The 20762-nt window shown below is 39.9% G+C and overlaps 2 protein-coding genes across 7 annotated transcripts; one reads left to right on the top strand and one right to left on the bottom strand.

The window, feature by feature from the left end:
• Window positions 1–154: 154 nt before the first annotated feature.
• Window positions 155–5928, bottom strand: myl9b (myosin, light chain 9b, regulatory). Its single transcript, XM_084927956.1, has 4 exons — window positions 5798–5928; window positions 2378–2581; window positions 1129–1290; window positions 155–1031 (listed from the first exon to the last, which is right to left on the bottom strand). The coding sequence occupies exons 2-4, from the start codon at window positions 2559–2561 to the stop codon at window positions 856–858; spliced, it is 522 nt and encodes a 173-aa protein (XP_084784082.1). The 5' UTR covers window positions 2562–2581; window positions 5798–5928; the 3' UTR covers window positions 155–855.
• Window positions 5929–7813: 1885 nt separating this feature from the next.
• Window positions 7814–20730, top strand: LOC146386713 (phosphatidate phosphatase LPIN2). 6 transcript variants are annotated; one of them, XM_084927947.1, is made up of 20 exons: window positions 7814–7877; window positions 12503–12703; window positions 12797–12892; window positions 12981–13222; window positions 13882–13989; window positions 14114–14222; window positions 14332–15097; window positions 15201–15294; window positions 15472–15659; window positions 15744–15837; window positions 15952–16021; window positions 16164–16256; window positions 16445–16503; window positions 16885–17035; window positions 17137–17285; window positions 17469–17555; window positions 17775–17927; window positions 18132–18246; window positions 18594–18697; window positions 19428–20730. In XM_084927947.1, the coding sequence occupies exons 2-20, from the start codon at window positions 12512–12514 to the stop codon at window positions 19576–19578; spliced, it is 3021 nt and encodes a 1006-aa protein (XP_084784073.1). In that variant the 5' UTR covers window positions 7814–7877; window positions 12503–12511; the 3' UTR covers window positions 19579–20730. The 6 variants fall into 6 exon arrangements, with proteins under 6 accessions (XP_084784073.1, XP_084784075.1, XP_084784072.1 ...); XM_084927949.1 differs by lacking the exon at window positions 7814–7877 and adding an exon at window positions 7884–7991; XM_084927946.1 differs by lacking the exon at window positions 7814–7877 and adding an exon at window positions 7884–8096.
• Window positions 20731–20762: the final 32 nt, after the last annotated feature.

Below are 20762 nucleotides of genomic sequence, written 5' to 3'. Positions count from 1 at the left end.
GTAGCTGTAAGTAAATATTTATTGGTTGCATTCCAGCTAAATTTAAGTACCTGGCAGTTATGTAATACTGTACTACAGCTTTGTAGGAAAAAAAGTGCTGTCATGAAATGTTTGAATGCAGGCATGGTACAATATTTTAAAAATACGCCAAACACACTCTCCACTTACTTTATTTGCCTGAGAAATTTCGAGACTGAATTCCTTCAACAACACAGACATACCCGATCCTTTAACAAATACACACAACCAGCAGATGATCTCACTTTTGACTGCCATTCCTAGTGACCATTTCAACTACAGGAAATATTTGCACCACATTTGATTGTCTAAACCGAATAAAAATGATTAAAGGTCAGGTTTTTTTTTTCTTTAATCCGTTTTCATCATACAAGGATATATATTAGACAGAAAAGGAGACAAGTTGCGCAGGTGTGGTAGCTAACTGGCAGGAAGAGGTAAACATGGCTGGTATTGTACGAAGTACGTCAAATGGCCTCTGCACACAAATACACAGATCTGCTTAATGCATCTCCGAAATCCAACCATGTTGTCTACAAAGGCCAGAAAAACTGCAGTCAATGTGGATGAAGACAGGTGCAACATAAATCTGGAATGATGTTTAAATTTAAAAAAAACAAAAAAGTGGATCTCAAATTACTTCAGACATGCCACCCTTGTTAAACATGTAGGTATTTAAATGTACAATAATTTATTTCTGCCATTTTATAAAAGATATACTTCAGTCCTACATGAATTCCTTTCAAATCTGCAAGATTGACAAAGACAGGAGCTACAGATGGATTTGTGGTGCAGCATGTGTGCAGGGGGGAGGCCAGAGGCAGTCATTTTCTCCCTCTACTCGTCATCCTTGTCTTTGGCGCCATGTTTGAGGATGCGGGTGAACTCTGCATAGTTGAAGTTGCCCTTCTTGTCGATGGGAGCCTCCCGAAATAGCTCGTCCACTTCTTCATCTGTGAAGCGGTCACCCATGGTGGTCAGCAGCTCTCTCAAATGGTCCTCGTGGATCACACCTTGGACGTGGAGAATTGAGAGGGGAGTTAATGATCCGAGCCCTGGCAGAGTGAAACAGGATTTGTGTGTGTGTGTACAAGATGCGTATTGACCCACCAGATCCCTCCTCATCAAAGCAGGCAAAGGCATTGCGGATGACATCCTCGGGGTCTGTTCCATTGAGCCTCTCTCCAAACATGGTAAGGAACATGGTGAAGTTAATGGGCCCTGGTGCTTCGCTCATCATCCCCTCCAGATATTCATCAGAAGGGTTCTTACCTGAGGAAGAATATCGTCACATGCATCCATCGCTCATCTAGGAATTAGCATCTTGTTGTCTGATAAGAAATAATCGGCCCAAACCAGCAAATGTGGATGAACATTTAAGTGTCACATATAGTTAGTTTACCCGGAATCACTATTAGCAACAGACTCAGGTCTTTGCTATTCTTGTTGTGGTCCTTACATACTCAACCCAAGATCCATTTTAATTGCACATTTTCCTGCTTTTGGTAATCCTGTTTTAATAAATATTTCAAGTATTCCTTCGTACTCATAAGAGTACGAAGGAATACTTACAATTTGAAGTGGTAATGACTTCCACCTCAACACCCCTCTAAAAATCAACGTTTTCTGTATATTACTTGATTCAACTTTCAGCCATGTGAATCTCCTTTCTGTTGCAAATCCTATTTAACAAGTATATTGACTAAAAGTGTCTTTAATAGTTGGCAACCTTGTCATACTTGCACTTCTTATTAAACTTAACAGTTTGGATGGACTGATCCCAGATTACCATGCATCTCATTTGCACTGGTTCTGTACTGCAGTGCAAAGTGTGCAGCTACTATTTGATTTCTTTTGATGAAGCACTGGACTCAATCACACTGCAGTAACCAAAACTGTGTCAGAACTAATGCATTTAGAACCAGTTTTAAGTATTTGATCTCTGTTACAGTTACTATGTTACACTTCATTTTGGTATTATTTAACATATTTATTTTTTAATTAAAAAGGCACATTTGACTAGCTAAAGCCTCAGTCTTATATCTTAATATATATGTATTAAAAGGGCTGTTCCAGTACTTTGGCACTGAACTTCCACACACTTGGAAAAATTTTTCTGATTCCCTAATTTTTCTCTCTATTTCTGATCTCCCTGCCTAAACTTAGAAAACAGAAATAACCCTGACAACATCATCACCATCTCTGGCAATCACCAGAACTGCAGTTTTGCTAATCCCGCAGTTTTATAATGTGGAAAAAACAATTCCCTCAACTCCTAAGGGAAGTTCCTCTTACAAGTAAAATGTGACCTGTTTAGTAATATATATTTTGTCACGTCTATAAATGTAACACTGTTTACCCAGAGAGGCCAACATGTCATGCAGATCTTCCTTGTCGATGAAACCATCTCTGTTCTGGTCGATCATGTTGAACGCCTCTTTAAACTCCTGAATCTGAGACTGATCAAACATAGCAAAGACATTGGAGGTGGCTCTCTGCGGGCGCTTCTTGGTGGTCTTTCCCTTGGCACGTTTGCTCGACATGGTGGCGTCTGGATCTGGACCTGTGCACATATTCGTAAATTAGATAAAAGTGTTGTAACCCCCAAAGACGTTATACAAAGAGAGAGCAGTTTTTTTTCCTTTTCTTTTTTTTTTTTTTACAGCGAATGAATTGTGAATTAATGACACGCGGTAGTAACATCACCTTAGTTACCCAGCTCAAGATGTCGTACTTCTTTGGGACTCGACCACATTTATCTACTCTTTTCCTGCACAAACCTGCCTGTCCCTCTATTCTCCGCATCCTATTGCACGTTGGCTCCAACACAATCAAACAATTGAACACACTCACATGCGCAGACAAATGGAAAATCCCTGCAGACCCTGACACGAGTGGCAGGTTTAATTCTGGAAGGAGATTGAGTTAGCTGCTGCTTGTACTGTGAAGACATGTCATTTTCACACTCATCTCAGCACCTGACATTTAGCGAGACTGCGATTCCCTCTCTAGGGGAAGTGAGAGAAAGAAATTTACCAGCATGGGGGCAAGCTGAAAAAAAAAAAAAGAAAGGAAAAGAAATGACAAACCAACCCCCACACACACCACCTAATGTACATAATGCTAATTCCCTTATATGGTTTAATGATGATGTGGATAATGGTGTCAAACTCCACATAATGTGCCAATAATTTACATAATTTTTATATCCATCAAACCTTTTGGTGACTTGTGCCTTATAGATCGGACCATTGTCACCCTGGAAGAGACTGCTCCCATAAGATTAGACACGTTTCATCACAGGATGTGAAATACAACAGTGAGTCAGTGACAGCTCATTGCAACTTGTGCAGCCTGAGAAAACAGACAGAATGTAGCATCGCGTCTTTTCTTCATCAGCATCATGTGATTCTATTAGAGTGATTAGAACAATAGCAAGGGAGCATTTCTGTTTATTTTCAACTCTTCTGTTCTAGACATCATAGTAGAATAAACTTCCCTAACACTGACTAATACATCTTGTGTCAAGAAATGCTACCTAACAATGATTACGAAAATAGAAAACCAGTACAGTAACTGTCAATTAGCAACGCACAGACACACTGTTTGTTCTTTGAGCATGTGCTTGTTGTCTATATCGGCTTTCAGTCATCAAAAAAAAAAAACTGAACATGCATACAAAAAAAATACAGTAGGCTGTGTTTATTTCCACAGCAGACAGCAAGTTTTGTTTAACTGCTCAGATAATCTGAAAAGCTTTTTTAGTTTCTCCTCACATGAATCTGTCGATAAGTTGGCCGAACTGCTTTAGCATTGGTTTAAATGTGTGTACTTAACAACTCTGTGCAGAAAAAGTGAACACAATTCAGTGTTTGTTTGGTTTTTTTTGTTTTTTAGACAAAATGAACTACAATCCCTTTATTTAATTGCATGCTTTAATGGCTACGTGCATTCTTCACTGCTCCATTTTCACAAAAGGTAATGTCTCGGTAACAGTGTCATCGTATTTAAAGGGCTGGGCTAGTCTTAAATTTCTGCGTCTCTTGTGCATTTTGCCAGCATGATTCATAAAAGGCTTCACAGAAAAGCATGTGAAGACAGGTTTGCCTATCTAATTGGTCCTTTATCTTTCTAAAACTAAATATAAAAAGGTTCTTCTTCTGTTGATTTCTATATAGATGAATGGACTGTGATAGAATTTGAATTTTTATTGCCAATGCAAATCAGGATGTCCGACCTAGGCTCTGTCCCAAGTTTCCAAATGGCTAACATTTACATAAAGACATAAAAATCCAGATATGGATCTGCATGCTTGGGTTCCCGCTAAAAATGGTACAGGAAGGGTGTTTATACAACTGTGTGCCAAGTGAAGCAGAGACACACACACTCTCATTCCCTCTTTCATCACAGACACATGTTGGATTAATCCTTCCTTTCATTTGGCTACTGTTTGGCTGGTTCAGTCCCATTGTGTGCCAGAAAAATGAAGAAATCTGGAAGGGGTGCAATTGGCCCAAAGCCTTCCCATTCTCCATCTCTCAGTCGTTGAGGAAGCTGGAAACAAAACAGTGTATAGCTCTACTTGATGGTTTCAGGAACAGAGGAATTCCTCTGCCTGATTACGGCGTCTCCCTCCTGCCTAGATGGTAAAGTCCTCACACAACACAAAACGCTTGGATTATGCAGACACTTTGCTTGGGTCTCAAATGAAGTGGCTCAAGCGTAAACAGTCCAATGTGAGGCATGTAGCGGAAATTAGTTATCTGTATTGTGGAGTCTTGTTTGGCCTCACTGATAGAATTCTTGCTGTGTAATGAGAGAGGCTCACTGGTATTTATCTCTACATCGATATCGCTTTGAAATGAGATCCATGTAAACTTCTGACAGACTCTGTGAGAGTGAGATTATGTCATAGCTCACATTTTTAAGCTGCAATAAGACAGAACCTGGTTTCAAGTCCCTCTGCATCTGGTGCTGTAGCAACAGCTAAAAACTCCCACATTCTCCACAGAGTGAATCAACAATGATTCATAAAGAAGCTGAAAAAACAACTATTTTTGACAGCAACGTAAGCGTTTGGCTGACGCGCCTCAGCTCAGCTTGTGCTAACAATTGTATTTGTTCTCCGGCTGCCTCGGCTCCTCCATGGACCCTTTTATCCACCGAGGAGTGACAAAGCTTCTCTGTCCCTCTGGCCAACGAGGACAGACACCCACGCTCACACTCTGCTATCATCAAACATTCAGGCTGTCATCCCACAGCCTTACATCAGGTCGTGCAGGTCAATATTACTGAAGCGCAGACCAAGAGGCCAACGGTCAGGAATTCCAAAAGCAAACAGAGTGAAGAGAAATCTCATCGCCTATAAAAAGACACCATCAGAGGAGTGTGTGTCTGTGTGTAAGACAGTGTGAATGACACAGCTCTAAACGGGTCAGCTGCATTCAGAAATTCCCCGTTTAATGTGCCGTGGTGATGACATGGAAGTAAGCACACATCCATACAGTTTATGCACAAATTCAAACTCTGAGATAAATAACATCTTCAAGTTTCTCCCTGCCTTTATCAAGGGATGAAAATTTCCTACTGCTCCTTCCTAGTTTCCCATTTCAGCAGCTCCCTGTAACTGTATCCTCACTTTCACCCTCGCCACTGACAGATGAGCGTTGTACCCAAAAATTTACACATCAAATTCACTTGTGGCCCACCAAACAACAGCTCTAAAGCTATGTATTGTCTATTTGTTCAATCCAGGCTTAAAAACAGCTTTTATTCTCACCTTTCCTTCAAGTAGAAATGTTTGGGAGTACTTCAAACTCCTTTTGTCTGGCCCCGAAACAGCAGTGGGAAGAGAAGCAGGCACTGAAAAGTTTGCTCAAAGAGTCAGACTCCCAGTGGGTCCCTCCCCTTTCTATCCCAGCCAATGGAGAGACTGGCCTGTCCTGCACAAAGACATCCCAGGCCAGGCCATTTCTCCATACAAGGCAAAAGAATGCACAGGCTACAGCTTGCTACTGCCACAGACGCTGCTCGGGATGTTTGGGGGAAAAGGGAGAAATGACAGGAACTACGATAAGGCTGCCTTATTTAGAGAAAAGGGCCTAAACATTTAGAGGCTCTGCATGGTGGAGCGGTGGAAGCACGAGGAAAGAGAGTTGTGAGCAGTTGCAGAGACGTTTGGGAAAGGAGCGTTTCTTTCGCAAGACCGTGGGTTTCCTTAAATAGGCAGTGTGGCTGGTCACCACAGAGGCCTGACTGCAAAAGAAACACCTTGAATGATGTCATTAAGGCAACGTCTGTTTTGTGGTCGCCTACCCATCCTGTCCATGAACAATGCTTGCTATGAAGACTAGTCTGACAACCCCTTTTCCTCACTTTTTGTCAGTTTCTATCAAGTTGTTGTCAGAGAACTATATTTTGTCTGTGTGTAACATCTTATTGTTTCTTGTTTGGTGTTGCATAATGCATTATATTTTTATGCTTTTTTGATTAATGTGGGTTTAACATTTCAAAGGTTTAAAGGATTGTTTGTCCTTTCAGTGTTGTTGCAATGAAAATAAAGTTCTGTGATACAATCAGGTTGGCTGAAATGAAAGTAACAGCAGACAAAATATTAAGCACAACCAAACTTAAAATGAAGTAGAATAGCTCCATAAATTACAAAACAACTCAAACAAAATAGTTCAATAATCTATAAATTACACAAAATTAAAGGGCTCAGAAAACCAAAGTAAATTAAAGTAATAATCAAAATAAAATACAATAGAATTCTATTTAAAAAGTGGAGTATAATACAATAAGGGGCTTAGTAGGCAGTGCTACCAAGTGTTACTAAAATAACAATATTCTGCATTTACATGTATTATCTACTTTGGGGAATTTATCAACATAACATAATCTACTATCATTTGTTTTTTGTAATCTTTTAAGTTTTAATCTGTGTATATAAGGTATTAATTTCTGTATTTAGGATAAAAATTACAGACTGATCATTTTAAAGCTTGAAGATATGAATGATTTCAGGCAGAGTGAGGCAGTTTAATGAATCTCAGTGCAGGTCCATCGATGTCCTCTGCTGGACCAGCCTAGTCATGATCTCTGAAATGCAAAAAAGCCACATATGAATTGTGTTGATTCACATTGTACATTTATGAAGATGTCAATAACAAACATGGAAGTTAATTAATTAATTGTAGTTTATCTTAAAATATAACTTTTGAAACAGTCATCTGTCCTTTTTCTTAGCTGCTTATCGGTAGAGGGTTGGAAACCAAATATATATATATATAAACATATTACCGGCATAATCTTTTCAATCCTGTACTTTTCAGGTCCTTAACTTCAGGAAAGTAGCAGTTATGTGAACCTTACGAGAAGTATTTAGGCTACATAGCTTTAGACCTTTTCCTGCAACTGCTCAGATGATAATTTATTATCATTAACTATATAAACGTAACATTTCATAATGGATTCGGTTCAAAATTTGTACAGTTTCCAAGGCTTTGACACTTTGTGAGACTGATTTTAGAGTTTTTGTCAATCAATACCTAAAATCAACGTTTGCCTTTAAGCAGCAAGATAACAAAAGACTATTTATAGATTCCATCCCTTTGATAAATTACTGTACATACAATACCTGTTCATTTATTACTATACTGACAACTGAAATCCCGAGTGAATACATCCAACGCTGATGCCTTTGTTTACTATTCAAAATTGGAGGCGGGTCATGTTTTCTTTTCCAGCTTTCTCATTGGCTGTTTGTTGGCTTGGGGTCGTGCATGCGCAGGCGCACTTGTGCAGGAAGAAGGATGGATGGATGGATGGATGGCTTGTCAATCTAAAAGGCAACACGAAGGGTAAGCTACTGCCTTTAAAACCTTACTTCTAAAGAAGTGAGAAGGAATGAAGCCTCTGTAATACACGTAGCTGTCAAAGAAGATGTCAAACAGCCAGTGGAGCAGAGTTATTTAGTGAGTTTGTAAAACTGTTTTGTGCTGTGAAACTGAGACACATCGCTTCACAAGATAAGTCCTAAAGATGGTTCAGCGCTAAATTCCCGGTCAAGTTAAGTGAAGGTGGGTGAAGTACTTCACAGTAAGGCTAAGAGTACGTGTAAGGTCCTTTTATTTTTAGCGCGTTTGAAGTGTGAGGAAACGTGTTTTCTCAATAGTTTGAGGGGCTATTGGCTGGACTGTACCAGACACCTTTGCGGAAGTTGTTTGACTTAGGGGTGTACCTCCATCTAACTAAATATGTACATAAGTCAGTAATACAAACTCAGCAAGAGCGTCTTTAAAATCGTTTGTTGGTTTACAAAAGTAACTCGCGGTCGAAAGCATTCAACTATTTGCGTAATATGTTAATGTTCCCCTCGGGTGACTGATTTGAGCGAATCTCTGATGGTGCTAATATTATGCAATCATGAAATCTGACGTAATGGATCTTTCACAGCATGTTTTTATGCAGCGCTGAATAGAAAAGATGACACATGTGTCAGGCTAATGTGCAATAGGGTGAGGCAATTTCGATGTCTGCGCCTTAGAGGTAGCAAAGGTCAGTAAAAGCAAAAGAAAGAACAAACTGATGGAAAACTGATGAAATCATTTGTGAACGGCTGTGGTTTTGCAAGTATGAGAAACAAACTAAGACATTAAACTAACCATGGGCTTTTATGAACTGATGACAGTTTCTGTGAATGGAATCAGTGGTCGTGATGATAGATGACATTTACTTTAAGGTAAGTTATTCCTCAGTAATTAGGCATTAACGACAGTGATTCTTTGAAATATACAGTCTTTCACTTAAGGGATGAGTATAGGAAGGTTACGAATGAATAAGAAGCACTGTGAATTGCAGATCAGGTATTTGACCCATGTATAGCACCTTTAACCTTTTTCCTCACTATGTGATGGCAGTTTCAGTTTTGAGATATTAACTTGTACAAAACCTACCCTCCAGAAAACAAAATGTGCAAAGATGGGCGTAGCACACATTAGAACACATTAGCATACGGTGGAGAGTCGTCTTTTTTCCCTTAGGCCTACCTCTTTCCCTCCATAGGGAGAACAGGCAGTGTTTTCCATTCAGATTTGCAAGTCGTTTGCTTGAGTTCTTCCAAAGTGAGCTAGGTTTGTGAAGGGCTTTCCAGTGCTGTCAGAGCATGGCTGCTGGAGAGTCCCCTCATCTCTGATGGGCCAGAGAGCTGTGGTCATTCCCAGAAACTGTGTGGCCGAGCAGTTCACGCGCGTGAGCGGTTTTATGCCACGCGTCTGTGAATAGCCTGTCCGACCCTTTTAGAAAGTGCTGGTCTGGCTGTCATGTGCACAGCTAGTGGGGAAGTATGAATTCAGTGTGTGTGTTTTAGTGTGCGCTTGTGAAAATTGTATAAGATAGAGGAAGCAATAGTGTGAGTGAATATACTAGGACTCTCTCACTGATTGCCATATTTTTGCTTTCAACTTCAGAACTGAGAGGACTTGATTGCTGTCATCGCTGATGATTAGTGGTAGAAGCAGAGGTTCTGATTCCACTTAGCTAGTTATAATCGACTGTTCACACTTTTGTGGCTGCACAGTTAAGATAATGTAGCCTGACAAATGTGGGGCGGTTAGCGACCTCAAGAGAAAGGCGAGCACTCTGGGGGATCATAGCTGACAGGTTGCTCAGGTGGACATGGAGGTAAAGTGTCTTGACACAGTTTCTTAGTTTCTGCTGTTGGAAAAGTAATTCTTGCGGTGCCGTATGGCAGACAGGAGATCCGGGAAACACAGCCTGGTGTTGAGGGGCCGTCTGCATCCTTCTCTGTGGGTAAGACATGAGATTAGCATAATGTGAAATTTAGGTGGGTAATAGACAGGTGCAGCGGTTTGCTACATGATAAATGGGTGTTCTGTTGATTTTTTGTCTGTTATTTTTTCGCTTCTTAGTGTTAAAATCATAGAAAAAGTCTGTTTGGGGGACTTTTTGATAATATTATGGATGGATCCTCACACATCTCGACCGTTTCTGTTACTTTAAGTTAACATTAAAAGCATCACAAGCTGTACAGAGCTGTATTAACTTAGATAACTCTAGGCATTTTCTTTAGTTTTTCTCCCCAAGTTGCTACTTTTGCCCTTCGTTTTATTACGTTATTACTTTGCCACAGGATCAAATATGGCACTTCAGGGATTACCTATTAAAACGAGGGGGAAAAAGACATCAACAGGCTTTGATGTCTTTCTTTGAAGATGTACTGTATTAACATCACTAGGGCTTGTAATACCAATTCAGGCAGAAGTCCTGTTTACAGATCCCACAGAAGCCAATTTCCCAAAACAGCGATGTTGATGGTGGCAGAAACGAAGTCAGAGCTGTTTAAGTAGATCTTGACAAAGTTTGGATTCCTTTCCAGTTGTTTTCAAACATGTTAGAACCTGTTGCAGAGAAAATCACGTATAATGGGTTTTTACTTGTGACCATCATGACTACACATAGAAATGACTCCAGTAGTTCCCTTTTGTTACCGTGATATTTGCTTACAGTCATGATAAAAAGAAAGTAAACCCTCTTTCAGTTCCAAGGTTTGGGAAATATATAAGTCTTTATTGGGGCTTAAAATGAGGTAAATACATCCTCAGATAAACAACAAAACATAAAATATAACACAGTGTCATTATTTATTCAGCAGTGCAGAAGCAGTGTGTGTAAAGCTATGTATGCACCATGATTCAGTAGCTTACTGAACCCTGTTTAGTACCAGTGACTTGAAGTAATCATTTTCTGTTTGACTTTAATAATACATTTTATTTATAGGCGCCTTTCAGACCCTCAAGGTCACCTTACAGTAACACGTAAACATACCATAAAAAACATAAGAAAAATGTATATATAGCAAACATGGTAGATAAAATTTAGACATAAACAGTCATAAAAGTATAAAAGCAAATATAAAAACTGAGCAAGGTAAAAATGGCCTAAGAGAGATCAGGTGTATGCAATTCTAAACAGATGGGTTTTGAGTAGTGATTTAAAAGTGGTGAGACAGTGTGCGGTCCGTAGAGCAAGTGGAAGTGCATTCCAAAGTCTCGGAGCAGAACAACTAAAGGCTCTGAGTCCAATGGTAGTCAGGCGAGCAGGTGGAACTGACAGAAGGGAAGCTGAAGAAGAGCGGAGTGTACGAAGGGGCGAGTATGTATGGAGAAGATCGGATAGATATGGAGGAGCAAGGTTATGAAGCGCTTTGAAAGTGAGAAGCAGGATCTTGAAATTGACACGGAGGTGAATTGAGAGCCAATGGAGCTGTTTAAGAACAGGTGTTATATGTTCAGTGGATTTATCAGTTTATCAGTTTCTCACATCATTGTGAAAAGGTTTTGGCCCTCTCCTCTTTACAGCAATAATTTCGCTCTCCTAAGCATCAGGTTGAGTTCTGTGCTTTGACTGCACCATTGATTCTTTTCATTTTGTTGTAGATTTCTTGGTGAGTTTGGGCTCATTTGACATGCGAATATATTGGTACACAGAGGAGTTCATGGTCATCCAAATCCAAGTGTCCAAATCCTGTTTGCAAGGAAAGCCCAAAATCAGTTGACAGTTGGTGTCAGGGTGTCTGTGCTGATATGCTATGTTTGGTTTTCACCAAACATGGTGCTGTGCATTATAGGCAAACATCTCCACTTTGGTCTAATCTGTCCAAAGGACATTGTTCCAGAAGCTTCGTCACTTGTTCAGATACAACTTTGCAAACATAATTTGTGCTGCCATGTTTGTTTTTGCCTAGAAGAGGCTTTCTTCTTGCAACCCTTCCAAACAAGTCATACTTGTTTAGTCTTTTTCTAACTGTACTGTCATGAATCTTAATATTTAACATGCTAACAGAGCCCTGCAGAGTCTGAAATGAAAGTGGCGAAAATGAAAATGAAGCTATTGGGGTTTTATTTAGTTTCTCTGATCATTGCATGATTTGACCTTTGGGGGAATTTCCTTGGATGCCCACTTCTGGGAAGACTGGCAACTTTCTTTGTTTTCCACTTGTGAATAATCTTTCCCACTGAAGAATGATGGAATAGGAATTGCTTGGAAGTGTCCTTTTAACCCATCTCAGACAGTCGCTTCTCTAAAATCAGTCTTCGCTCCTTGGCATTTCTTGGCAAACTTTACCCAATTAATTACGACAGTTAACTTACATTTAACTACGTGTTTTTTATCAGCTAGCAATGTAACATATGTGCATGTGGATGATATATTACAGGTTGAATATGAATTTTATCTTTGTCATTTAGTTATTTTAATGCCTATAGGATGTATGACTGTACTGGCTTTTGCCTGCTATACTTGCTGCTGAAAATGTTAAACAAAACAAGAATTAAGGGTCAAAGTGCAGACCACAGACAATTCAAATTGCAGAGTCGACACTTTTTTATTTATTTTTTTGGTGTGATGTGACACATGGTCTCCCTGGTTCTCACTTCTTCCTTTTTGTTTCTTTCCTTTTTGTTAGTCCCAAACCATGAATATTGTGAACCAGCTAGCAGAGACGGTGTTTGTGACGGTAAAGGAGCTGTACCGCGGCCTCAACCCCGCCACTCTCACAGGAGGGATTGACGTCGTCGTAGTGCGACAGCCCGATGGGTCTTTCCAGTGTTCCCCATTTCACGTCCGCTTCGGCAAGCTCGGCGTGCTGCGCTCCAAGGAGAAAATTGTTAGTGTTTTGGAATATTTGTATCATTTCAATTTCAGCATGATTGACTTCCTGTTGTCCCTGTGATGAGCCCGTTGTTTACTGTGACTATAGGTGGACATTGAGATAAATGGAGAATCTGTGGATCTGCACATGAAGCTGGGTGACAATGGAGAAGCTTTTTTTGTGGAGGAAAATGAAAATATGGAGGTGACCGCCAAATTATGTTTTTTAAAATGTTTGCTGTCTTTTATATTCATTTTAAGTTTATTCGATTACTTATTTATTTCTGTCTCAGGTGCCAGCCCATCTGTGCACCTCGCCAATACCTCTTGAGGTCCTAGATGAAATGGAGGAGACCACTGAGGGCTCCTCCTTAACCGGGTCCTGTTCCCGCAAGAAGAAACGGCGGCGGAAACGCATGCGCTCCGAATCTCACCTCAAAGAAGAGGTCAGCTCCTCATCGGATGAGAGAGAAAGTGATCATGCTCAACAAAACTGTACTCCTTCAGAGGAGCTTGCCACAAAATTGCAACTCAGGTAAGTCATCAGAAAAAAATAAAATAAAATGTGGTATATCATTTAGAAGAATTCACTCTTTAAGATGCCTTTTTTTGTAAATATAAATTTGAGTCTGTTAGAACTTATGGTTATGGTTTATAAAGGTTAATCCTTGAGATGCTTTTGGAAAAGAGACTTCTCCAACTTCAGCTGAAAGATGACTCATATTAGCTTAAATGTTAATTTACTGTTTGAGGCAAAATCACTGTTGAACACTTCTCTTCTCTATGAATTCATTCTGCATCTGGTAGTTTCTATTTTGTCTCTCGAAACAGGTTAAAAAAATGCAATTATTCTTTGTGTAGCAAGTTTCTAATCGTGGGCATGCTTGAAGGAGGTTTTATTGTTGCTTGACATTAGCATGTTTTGTTAAACCTGATATGGAATTTAAACGTGTCATCCATCTTTAAACATTGTGTGCAGGACCAAACCTGCCAGAACAAAATAATGAGCACAAAGCAGCTGGAAACTCCATAGAGCTGCGATGATGAATTTCAGTAGAACTGTCAATGCAAGTGGCCCGAGGGAGTAATGTAGCCCAATATTTGTCTAAAACAACAGTCTAGTGGAGCTGTAATGATGGTTTAAGATGAAACAGTATTTTATGTTAAGTGTGTGTGTGTGTCTGTGTTTTCAAGTAAATCGGTGTACTATTCATTGTCTGAGGAGGCAAATGAGGATCCTGGGGCCACCCAGACCAGAGAGACTCATCCACATTCAGATGGAGAGCAGTCACCTTCAGAAAAGTGAGAAAAGTCTATTAACTGACTAATCGTATTCATTTGTTTGCATCAGTGGCTTGTTATATCATCACTTTTTTCTGTCTTTGCAATTATGATCCATCTCCTCTGTCTTTGTACTTTGCTGCAGTGTGTTCTTCAGCCGCTCGTCTTCTCCTAAGAGCGACTCTGAACTCATGGTTAAAACTCAAGAGTCAGCTGGTCCTCAGATGCAGTGGAACTGGGGAGGCTTTCCCACGGTAGGGCAACATATGCTTACACATGCAAAAGTGTACTATCTTCTGCGTACCTGTGTTGTTATTACTGACTGCCTGTGTCATATTTCTTATCCTGCTCTCCCTCTCGTAGCTGTGTCAACCAGAGAAGACGGCTGTGGATTCACAGGGTGGTTCTTCTTCCGACAATTTTCATTTCCGCGCCATTAAAAGACAAGACTCCTTTGACATGAGCTACGATCGTGTGATTAGCTGTGGGACTGTGGGCAGCGTCACTGTGGTGAAACCGCAACCTCTGACTCACGTGCTCGATTTAGACGGACGCAACAAGCAAACCATTGCTTTATCCAAAGAAAACACTCACATTTCCACGTCTGCCTCCAGTGACGTCTTCAAGTCTTGTGCCTTATCGATGGATATGCCTCGTGCTTCTGAGGCTGCAATGGAACAGGAGCCCAACAGAGACTTGTCTTCTAATTCAGTCAGTAAATGCACCGATTCCCTTACTAACAAAGGTAGCACACTGACTGTTGTTAGCCCAGTTAGCCCTGAAAATGAAAGTAGTGTGGTCAAAGTGGCCACACCAAGCAATGCACAAAAACAACTCATTAAAGACCACACGGACCTAGAAAGTAATCCAAAATCCTCTAATGCACAACATCAGGGAGCGTTACCTGACCAAAGTGAGCAGAGTTACAGCAGTAGCCCTCCTGTGAATGAGGGTGACAGTGGAATCGATCCTTTCTCTGAGGGAGGGGAAGAGAACAGTGAACCCAGAGGGAGTGAGGGGTCAGCAGGAGGTTCTCCAAGAACTGAAGCGACAGATACTGGGGTCAGCCTGCCCGCTGCAGAGGCATCGGCAGCATCTTCTAAAGCAGAGCAACAGGATAAGATAAAAGGTGAAGCATTTCTTTAAGCATTCCTGCTGTTTTAGGCATTACTCCATCCTCATTTTGTACTCAGTCTACAGTGTATCAGTGTTAATGTATCAACTGGTCACAGGTAAACGTAATCACCACCTAGGACCAACAGATATTTACCTGGATGATCTGACCAAACTGGACCCGGAGGTGGCCGCACTTTATTTCCCCAAAAGGTGAGATGTCACATTAAGGTTACTTAGTTATTTTAACTGAGCTCGCTGTTCCAATCTTCATCATTGAAAATGATAAACTAATGTTTGAAATTGAAAGAACATACAATCATCCAGCAGTTGTGCTCGAGTATTGATTAGGTGTAGTTAAATTACCTAAAATCCCTGTGTTTCCTGAAGTGAGGGAGAGGGAGCGTTTCAGAACGGGGCAGAGCAGGGCTCCCGTTCAGGAAGCCAGTCGCCTCAGTCAGTGGGCAGTGGGGCAATGGACAGTGGCACCGAGTATCTGTCAGATAACACCTCCTACAACATGGATGTCAGCATGTCCCTTTGCGGACGAGAAGGCAACACCAGCAAGATCATGAAAGGTGAGTGTGGTTAAACTGCTGCTGATGCCTGCAGAGTGTCTGCCGCTGAAGTTAAAGTATTTCCTGCATTCCTTCTTACTTCAGAAAAGTTTATGGAGCACCTTGTAACATATCAGGATTTTGCCAAGAATCCAGGAATCATTGAGGATCCAAGTCTTGTCATCTGCATAAACTCCAAGTATGATTCTAAAAAGTATATAATAATGTATTTCTAAAGTCACCACTATGTTATTACTCCAACAGGTTTATATCCATGACTCTTCATCAGCTGTTTTTCTTTCTTTTCTCACAGCTATTACAACTGGGCAGTGGCTGCTCCAATGGTTTTGTCAATGATGTCCTTTCAGAAAAACCTACCAAAGGTATTTTATTGTATTAAAACTAAACCACAAAAATGTTACCTAAAGAAGCTTCCTTTATATTCTGGTACAATTTTTATATTTTATTTATAAAAAGATAATCACAACAGGGGGGATATATTTGTTGTCTTTTTTTTTTCCATAGAGTACAATAGAGCGACTGGTGAAAGACAAGATGCCCAAAAAATCTGGACGCTGGTGGTTTTCCTGGAGAAGGAGAGACATGGACAGCAGCCAGGTAGATGCTGAGAAACTCATCACAGGCGTTATTTATTAGGTTTTGACAGTGTACCCAGAAGAAAACACACTGCTTGTTTGGACCTGCAGAAATTAAACATAATACCTTGTGAGGACGCAGCCTTTTCAGCCAACATCAACTCGGATAAAATGATGTCAATGTTGGTTGGTTTGTTTTGTTTTTTCCAGCAGAAAAACTCAAAGGAGGAGCGAGAGGAGCCACTGGCAAGTGTTTCTTCCACAGTAAAGTAAGACACCTTTAATTACAGTAACTATCATTGTTGCATTAAAAAATATCTTCCAGAGTTGCCTTTGTTGTGCTAGGCATAAAAAATGTTTTTGTCTTCTGTGGCCTTCTCTTTCTAGTATCAGATTTTATTCTCAAGTCACAAATTTTAAAAGAACTATCTATAAACTGTAGCAACAAGACAAGTGCTTTTTCTTTGTGTTGTTAAATGTTAAATGTGGCTGACAGCTATCCAAAGCTTCAGTACATGTTCTCGAGTTTTTAACATTTTTATAGACTCAAAGCAGTCAAAGGGTCGTTGTCTGTAAAACAGCCTCCAACTCTTCGCAAACAGTCCATTGCCAAACAAATTAGACACAACATTTTAATATTGTTTCTTCAGAGCGACGTTGGATGATGTGGACAGTGATGAGGCAGCGGGCCTTGGGCGAACAGCTGTTATTTCTTCCAGTCTTTCAACAGAAACCCTCAACACGGCTCAGTCTATCAGCCAGATGTACCGCAAATCATTACGTCTGACGTCTAAACAAATAGTACGAGATAAATTTGCACAAATGTTCATGCACCTCGATAAATTCTTATGTATCACAATCAGTTTATGTTAGATGTATTTAACTGTCCTCCCCATACCCAGGAGCATTTAAACCTGCATGAAGGAGCTAACAAGGTGGTGTTCAGTGTGACCACACAATACCAGGGCACCTGTCGCTGTGAGGCTGCTATCTACCTGTGGAACTGGGACGATCGTGTGATCATATCTGACATAGACGGCACCATCACCAAGTAAGAACAGACACGATTTCATGCAAACTTATAGTGTCTTAGATTAACAAACAGCTATGGGCACAAATTAATATACACTATTCCCCAGAAAGTTTTACAGCAGACTCCATCTGTCTGTTTTTCTTTTTTAATCACCCTCATTCTTTTGCATTTTGAGCAGTCTTCTCTTTTGGTCTCCCGCAGGTCTGACGCTCTCGGTCATATCCTACCTCAGTTTGGAAAAGACTGGACACACAAAGGCATCGCCAAACTCTATCACAAAATACACGAGTATGTTAAATTGAATATTATGATATTTAATATCGTACCTGTAGTTTAAACATTACAGAAACATACAAAAATAATTTTGGAGATTACCAATAAGGTTAATATAGGGCAGCTGTGACATGAACCTTACATTGCCTTGTAGTCTAATACATTTTTAAGCACTGTAGATAAATTGTTCCCACATTAAAGTAAAAATTTATATCACTGTCACTTTCTTTGCAGAAATGGCTACAAGTTCCTGTATTGTTCAGCACGAGCTATAGGTATGGCTGCTATTACCAAAGACTATCTGCAGTGGGTCAATGACAAAGGTACCGTCCTACCCAAGGGCCCCGTACTGCTGGCCCCCAGCAGCCTTTTTTCAGCACTGCACAGGTACCACATATTCGTACTGAACTGTTAAACAGAAAAGAGATGTAGTATGAAGCTGTTTAAAAATGAAAATAAAATTGTATTTTAATGTACTGCTGACCCCTAGTGGCCAAATTGCCAATGCTCGGCTATTGCCAAAGACAAAAATGTATGAAAGGGACAATCAGTTGAACAGATGTGTATTTTAACTGTAAACCATGTGTGCAGAGAGGTGATTGAGAAGAAACCGGAGGTCTTTAAAGTCGCCTGCCTCGGTGACATCAGGGACTTGTTCAGCCCACACAGACAGCCTTTCTACGCAGCTTTCGGCAACAGGACTAATGTAAGCAATGCTACAGGGCTGCTTTTACCACAGCCGTGCATCGAACCATCAAGTGTATTTGAAGTTTTCCATTTATTTTAAGTTTCCCAGGTGTTAAGCTGCTTGTCTGGCAGTTATTTTAATCCTTGGCACAAGACTGTGTTTATATATCATTGCAACACATGTAGAGTTAAATTATGAGAAATATAGTAGTAAAGTGTTGCTTGTGGAAATGAATAAAACATTGGATAATGATTTATAATTATTGATTTGTGCTCCAATGGCACAGTTTGGCGTACATAAATGCTGCAGAGGCTAAGAGAAGATTAACCTTAAACTCCTGTCTGTTGCTGCCTGGACTTTTACAGGATGCATATGCCTATAAGCAGGTTGGAGTCCCTGAAACCAGGATATTTACCGTCAACCCAAAAGGAGAGCTCATCCAGGAGAAGACTAAAGGCAACAAGTCTTCGTAAGTATGCAGGAGACAAGTGATGGGGAATTACATTGCTGAAAAGCAATACTGTTTTCTTTTTAAAAGGGAAACAAAATGTGTAGATATAGGACACTTTACACATGTTTTATTAGACCATACAAATCAAGCAATAGTTAAAAAGCATAGTTTATGCTCTTTAGGGGATGAGGAGCTTAAACTAAAAAGAACAAGGCTAAAAAATACAACCCATAACAGGCTAAAAAGTAAATAAAATCAAAGATCTGTGTATAGCAGTGATCTGGGTTTGTTATTATAACCCATCTGTGGATTGATGTCCAGTGGTTAAAAATCCTTTGGCATTTCTTAAATTATTTTTCTTTTCTTTTTTTTTTTGTTCTTTCGGTGTGATAGCTTTCTCAGTACATATTCTCTTCTTCCACGGACTGCTTAAGAACTAGAGTTATGATGCTTCTGATAATATTTCTCTGGTTTATGACAAGGAGTACACATCTGGTTTTACATTACAGCTGATTTTAAGCACTCTCGTTTAAAAAAGGAAATATCAACAATAGAAGATGTTATATATTTTTTTTAAACCTATAATTGAAATTTAAATGACTAACACGATAATTCTCCATGCAGGAGCACAGCTTTCAGAACATGCCTGTAATCTTTAATGTGGACATTTTTTTAGACCCCTCACCTTCCATATATAAATATTAATGGTGTTCTCATTTGTGTTTTTATAATCCTTCATGTTTTGCAGGTACAGCCACCTCAGTGAGTTGGTGGAGCATTTCTTCCCTTTGCTCTCTGCTGAGGGCAGAACATCCTCTGTTCTTGACTGTCCTGACTACAGTAGTTTTTCCTATTGGAAGGAGCCTCTACCAGAGCTGGACCTGGATGCACTACTGTAGACACGCAGTGCCAAACCTGTACACAAAACATACACAAGCTTAGGCAAGCACATATACTCCTAGGTTTCTCCCTGGCTTGGGTGACCGTTGCCTTTGTCAACTGGAGTGCCTGTGTATGAGCCACTGAATAAACTGAAACATAAAGAGACCGCTCTCTCTTCTTCTGCTGCACTCAAAGGCGGAGCCCAATCAATGCACTGCTGACTGTGTCTGTTATATTTTGCTGTTTGTGTATTATACTACAATCAATATGCCACAACAGGAAAACATATGCCTTGAACTGTTTTGAACTTGTTGTTACTGTGTACCAGTGTTACAGCAGCACAAAAATATAATATTTAGATATTGGCCCAACAACTCAGATATCAGCTATGAACCTGTACAGATATAAAACTGAACTTTATTAGATGTGTGATGCCTAAACCCTCCAAACATTAAATTAAATGTGTTGTCCTATATTCTAAGAAGATTGTAGAGAATTTATGACTGTGTGCTGCTGAATATGTCTTAGGATTTGAGTGTTTGGGTGTAGATTGCAGCTACATGTGCTGAGAAACCAAATATATATTCAACACATGTGTAAAATGCTTTACTTTAGAGGTGGTTTTCATTCATTTGGATGTAACTCCTGAGGTATTGCCTGATCTGCAGTGACTGTTAATGGAGTGTTTTTAAGTTAAAGTTGACACAGGTGAATGCAAACCCCCTTGAATGGAAAGCTGTAATAGAATACTACCACTGTGTCAAGTCTAAATATAAAGTAAGCAAGCAGATTACAGTTTGTACACTACATGAGTGAGAGTGCCGCAGACCTACAGCAAATTACATTTCAGTTGAGCAGGCAGCTGTTCCACTTTGTGATGACACTGTTGTGTTTATTTTTATTTTTTTGTATTTTCTTGCACATCTTTTGTCCTCCATCTGTGTGGCAATGCATTGAAGCTGAGGATACGGCTGTTACTGTTTAGACCAAGTATGCAGAAATACGCATGTCGTCATTTGTTTTTAATGATATGCTTGACTTCAGTTTAAAAGATTAATTATTGCAAGAGTGAGGTTAAATTGCCAGGTGGGATTTTTTTTAAAATGTGCATTATCATCTGTAATACAATAAAATGCAATACAAAGTAATCGAATAAAGTGCTAACAAATTCCATTGGTAGCTGCAGTTTTATTAGCTCCAC

Source organism: Perissodus microlepis, chromosome 5, assembly GCF_051167445.1.
Source record: "Perissodus microlepis isolate ML-2025 ecotype Zambia chromosome 5, ASM5116744v1, whole genome shotgun sequence".
NCBI lineage: Eukaryota > Metazoa > Chordata > Actinopteri > Cichliformes > Cichlidae > Perissodus > Perissodus microlepis.
This window is presented reverse-complemented; position numbering and strand designations above follow the sequence as displayed.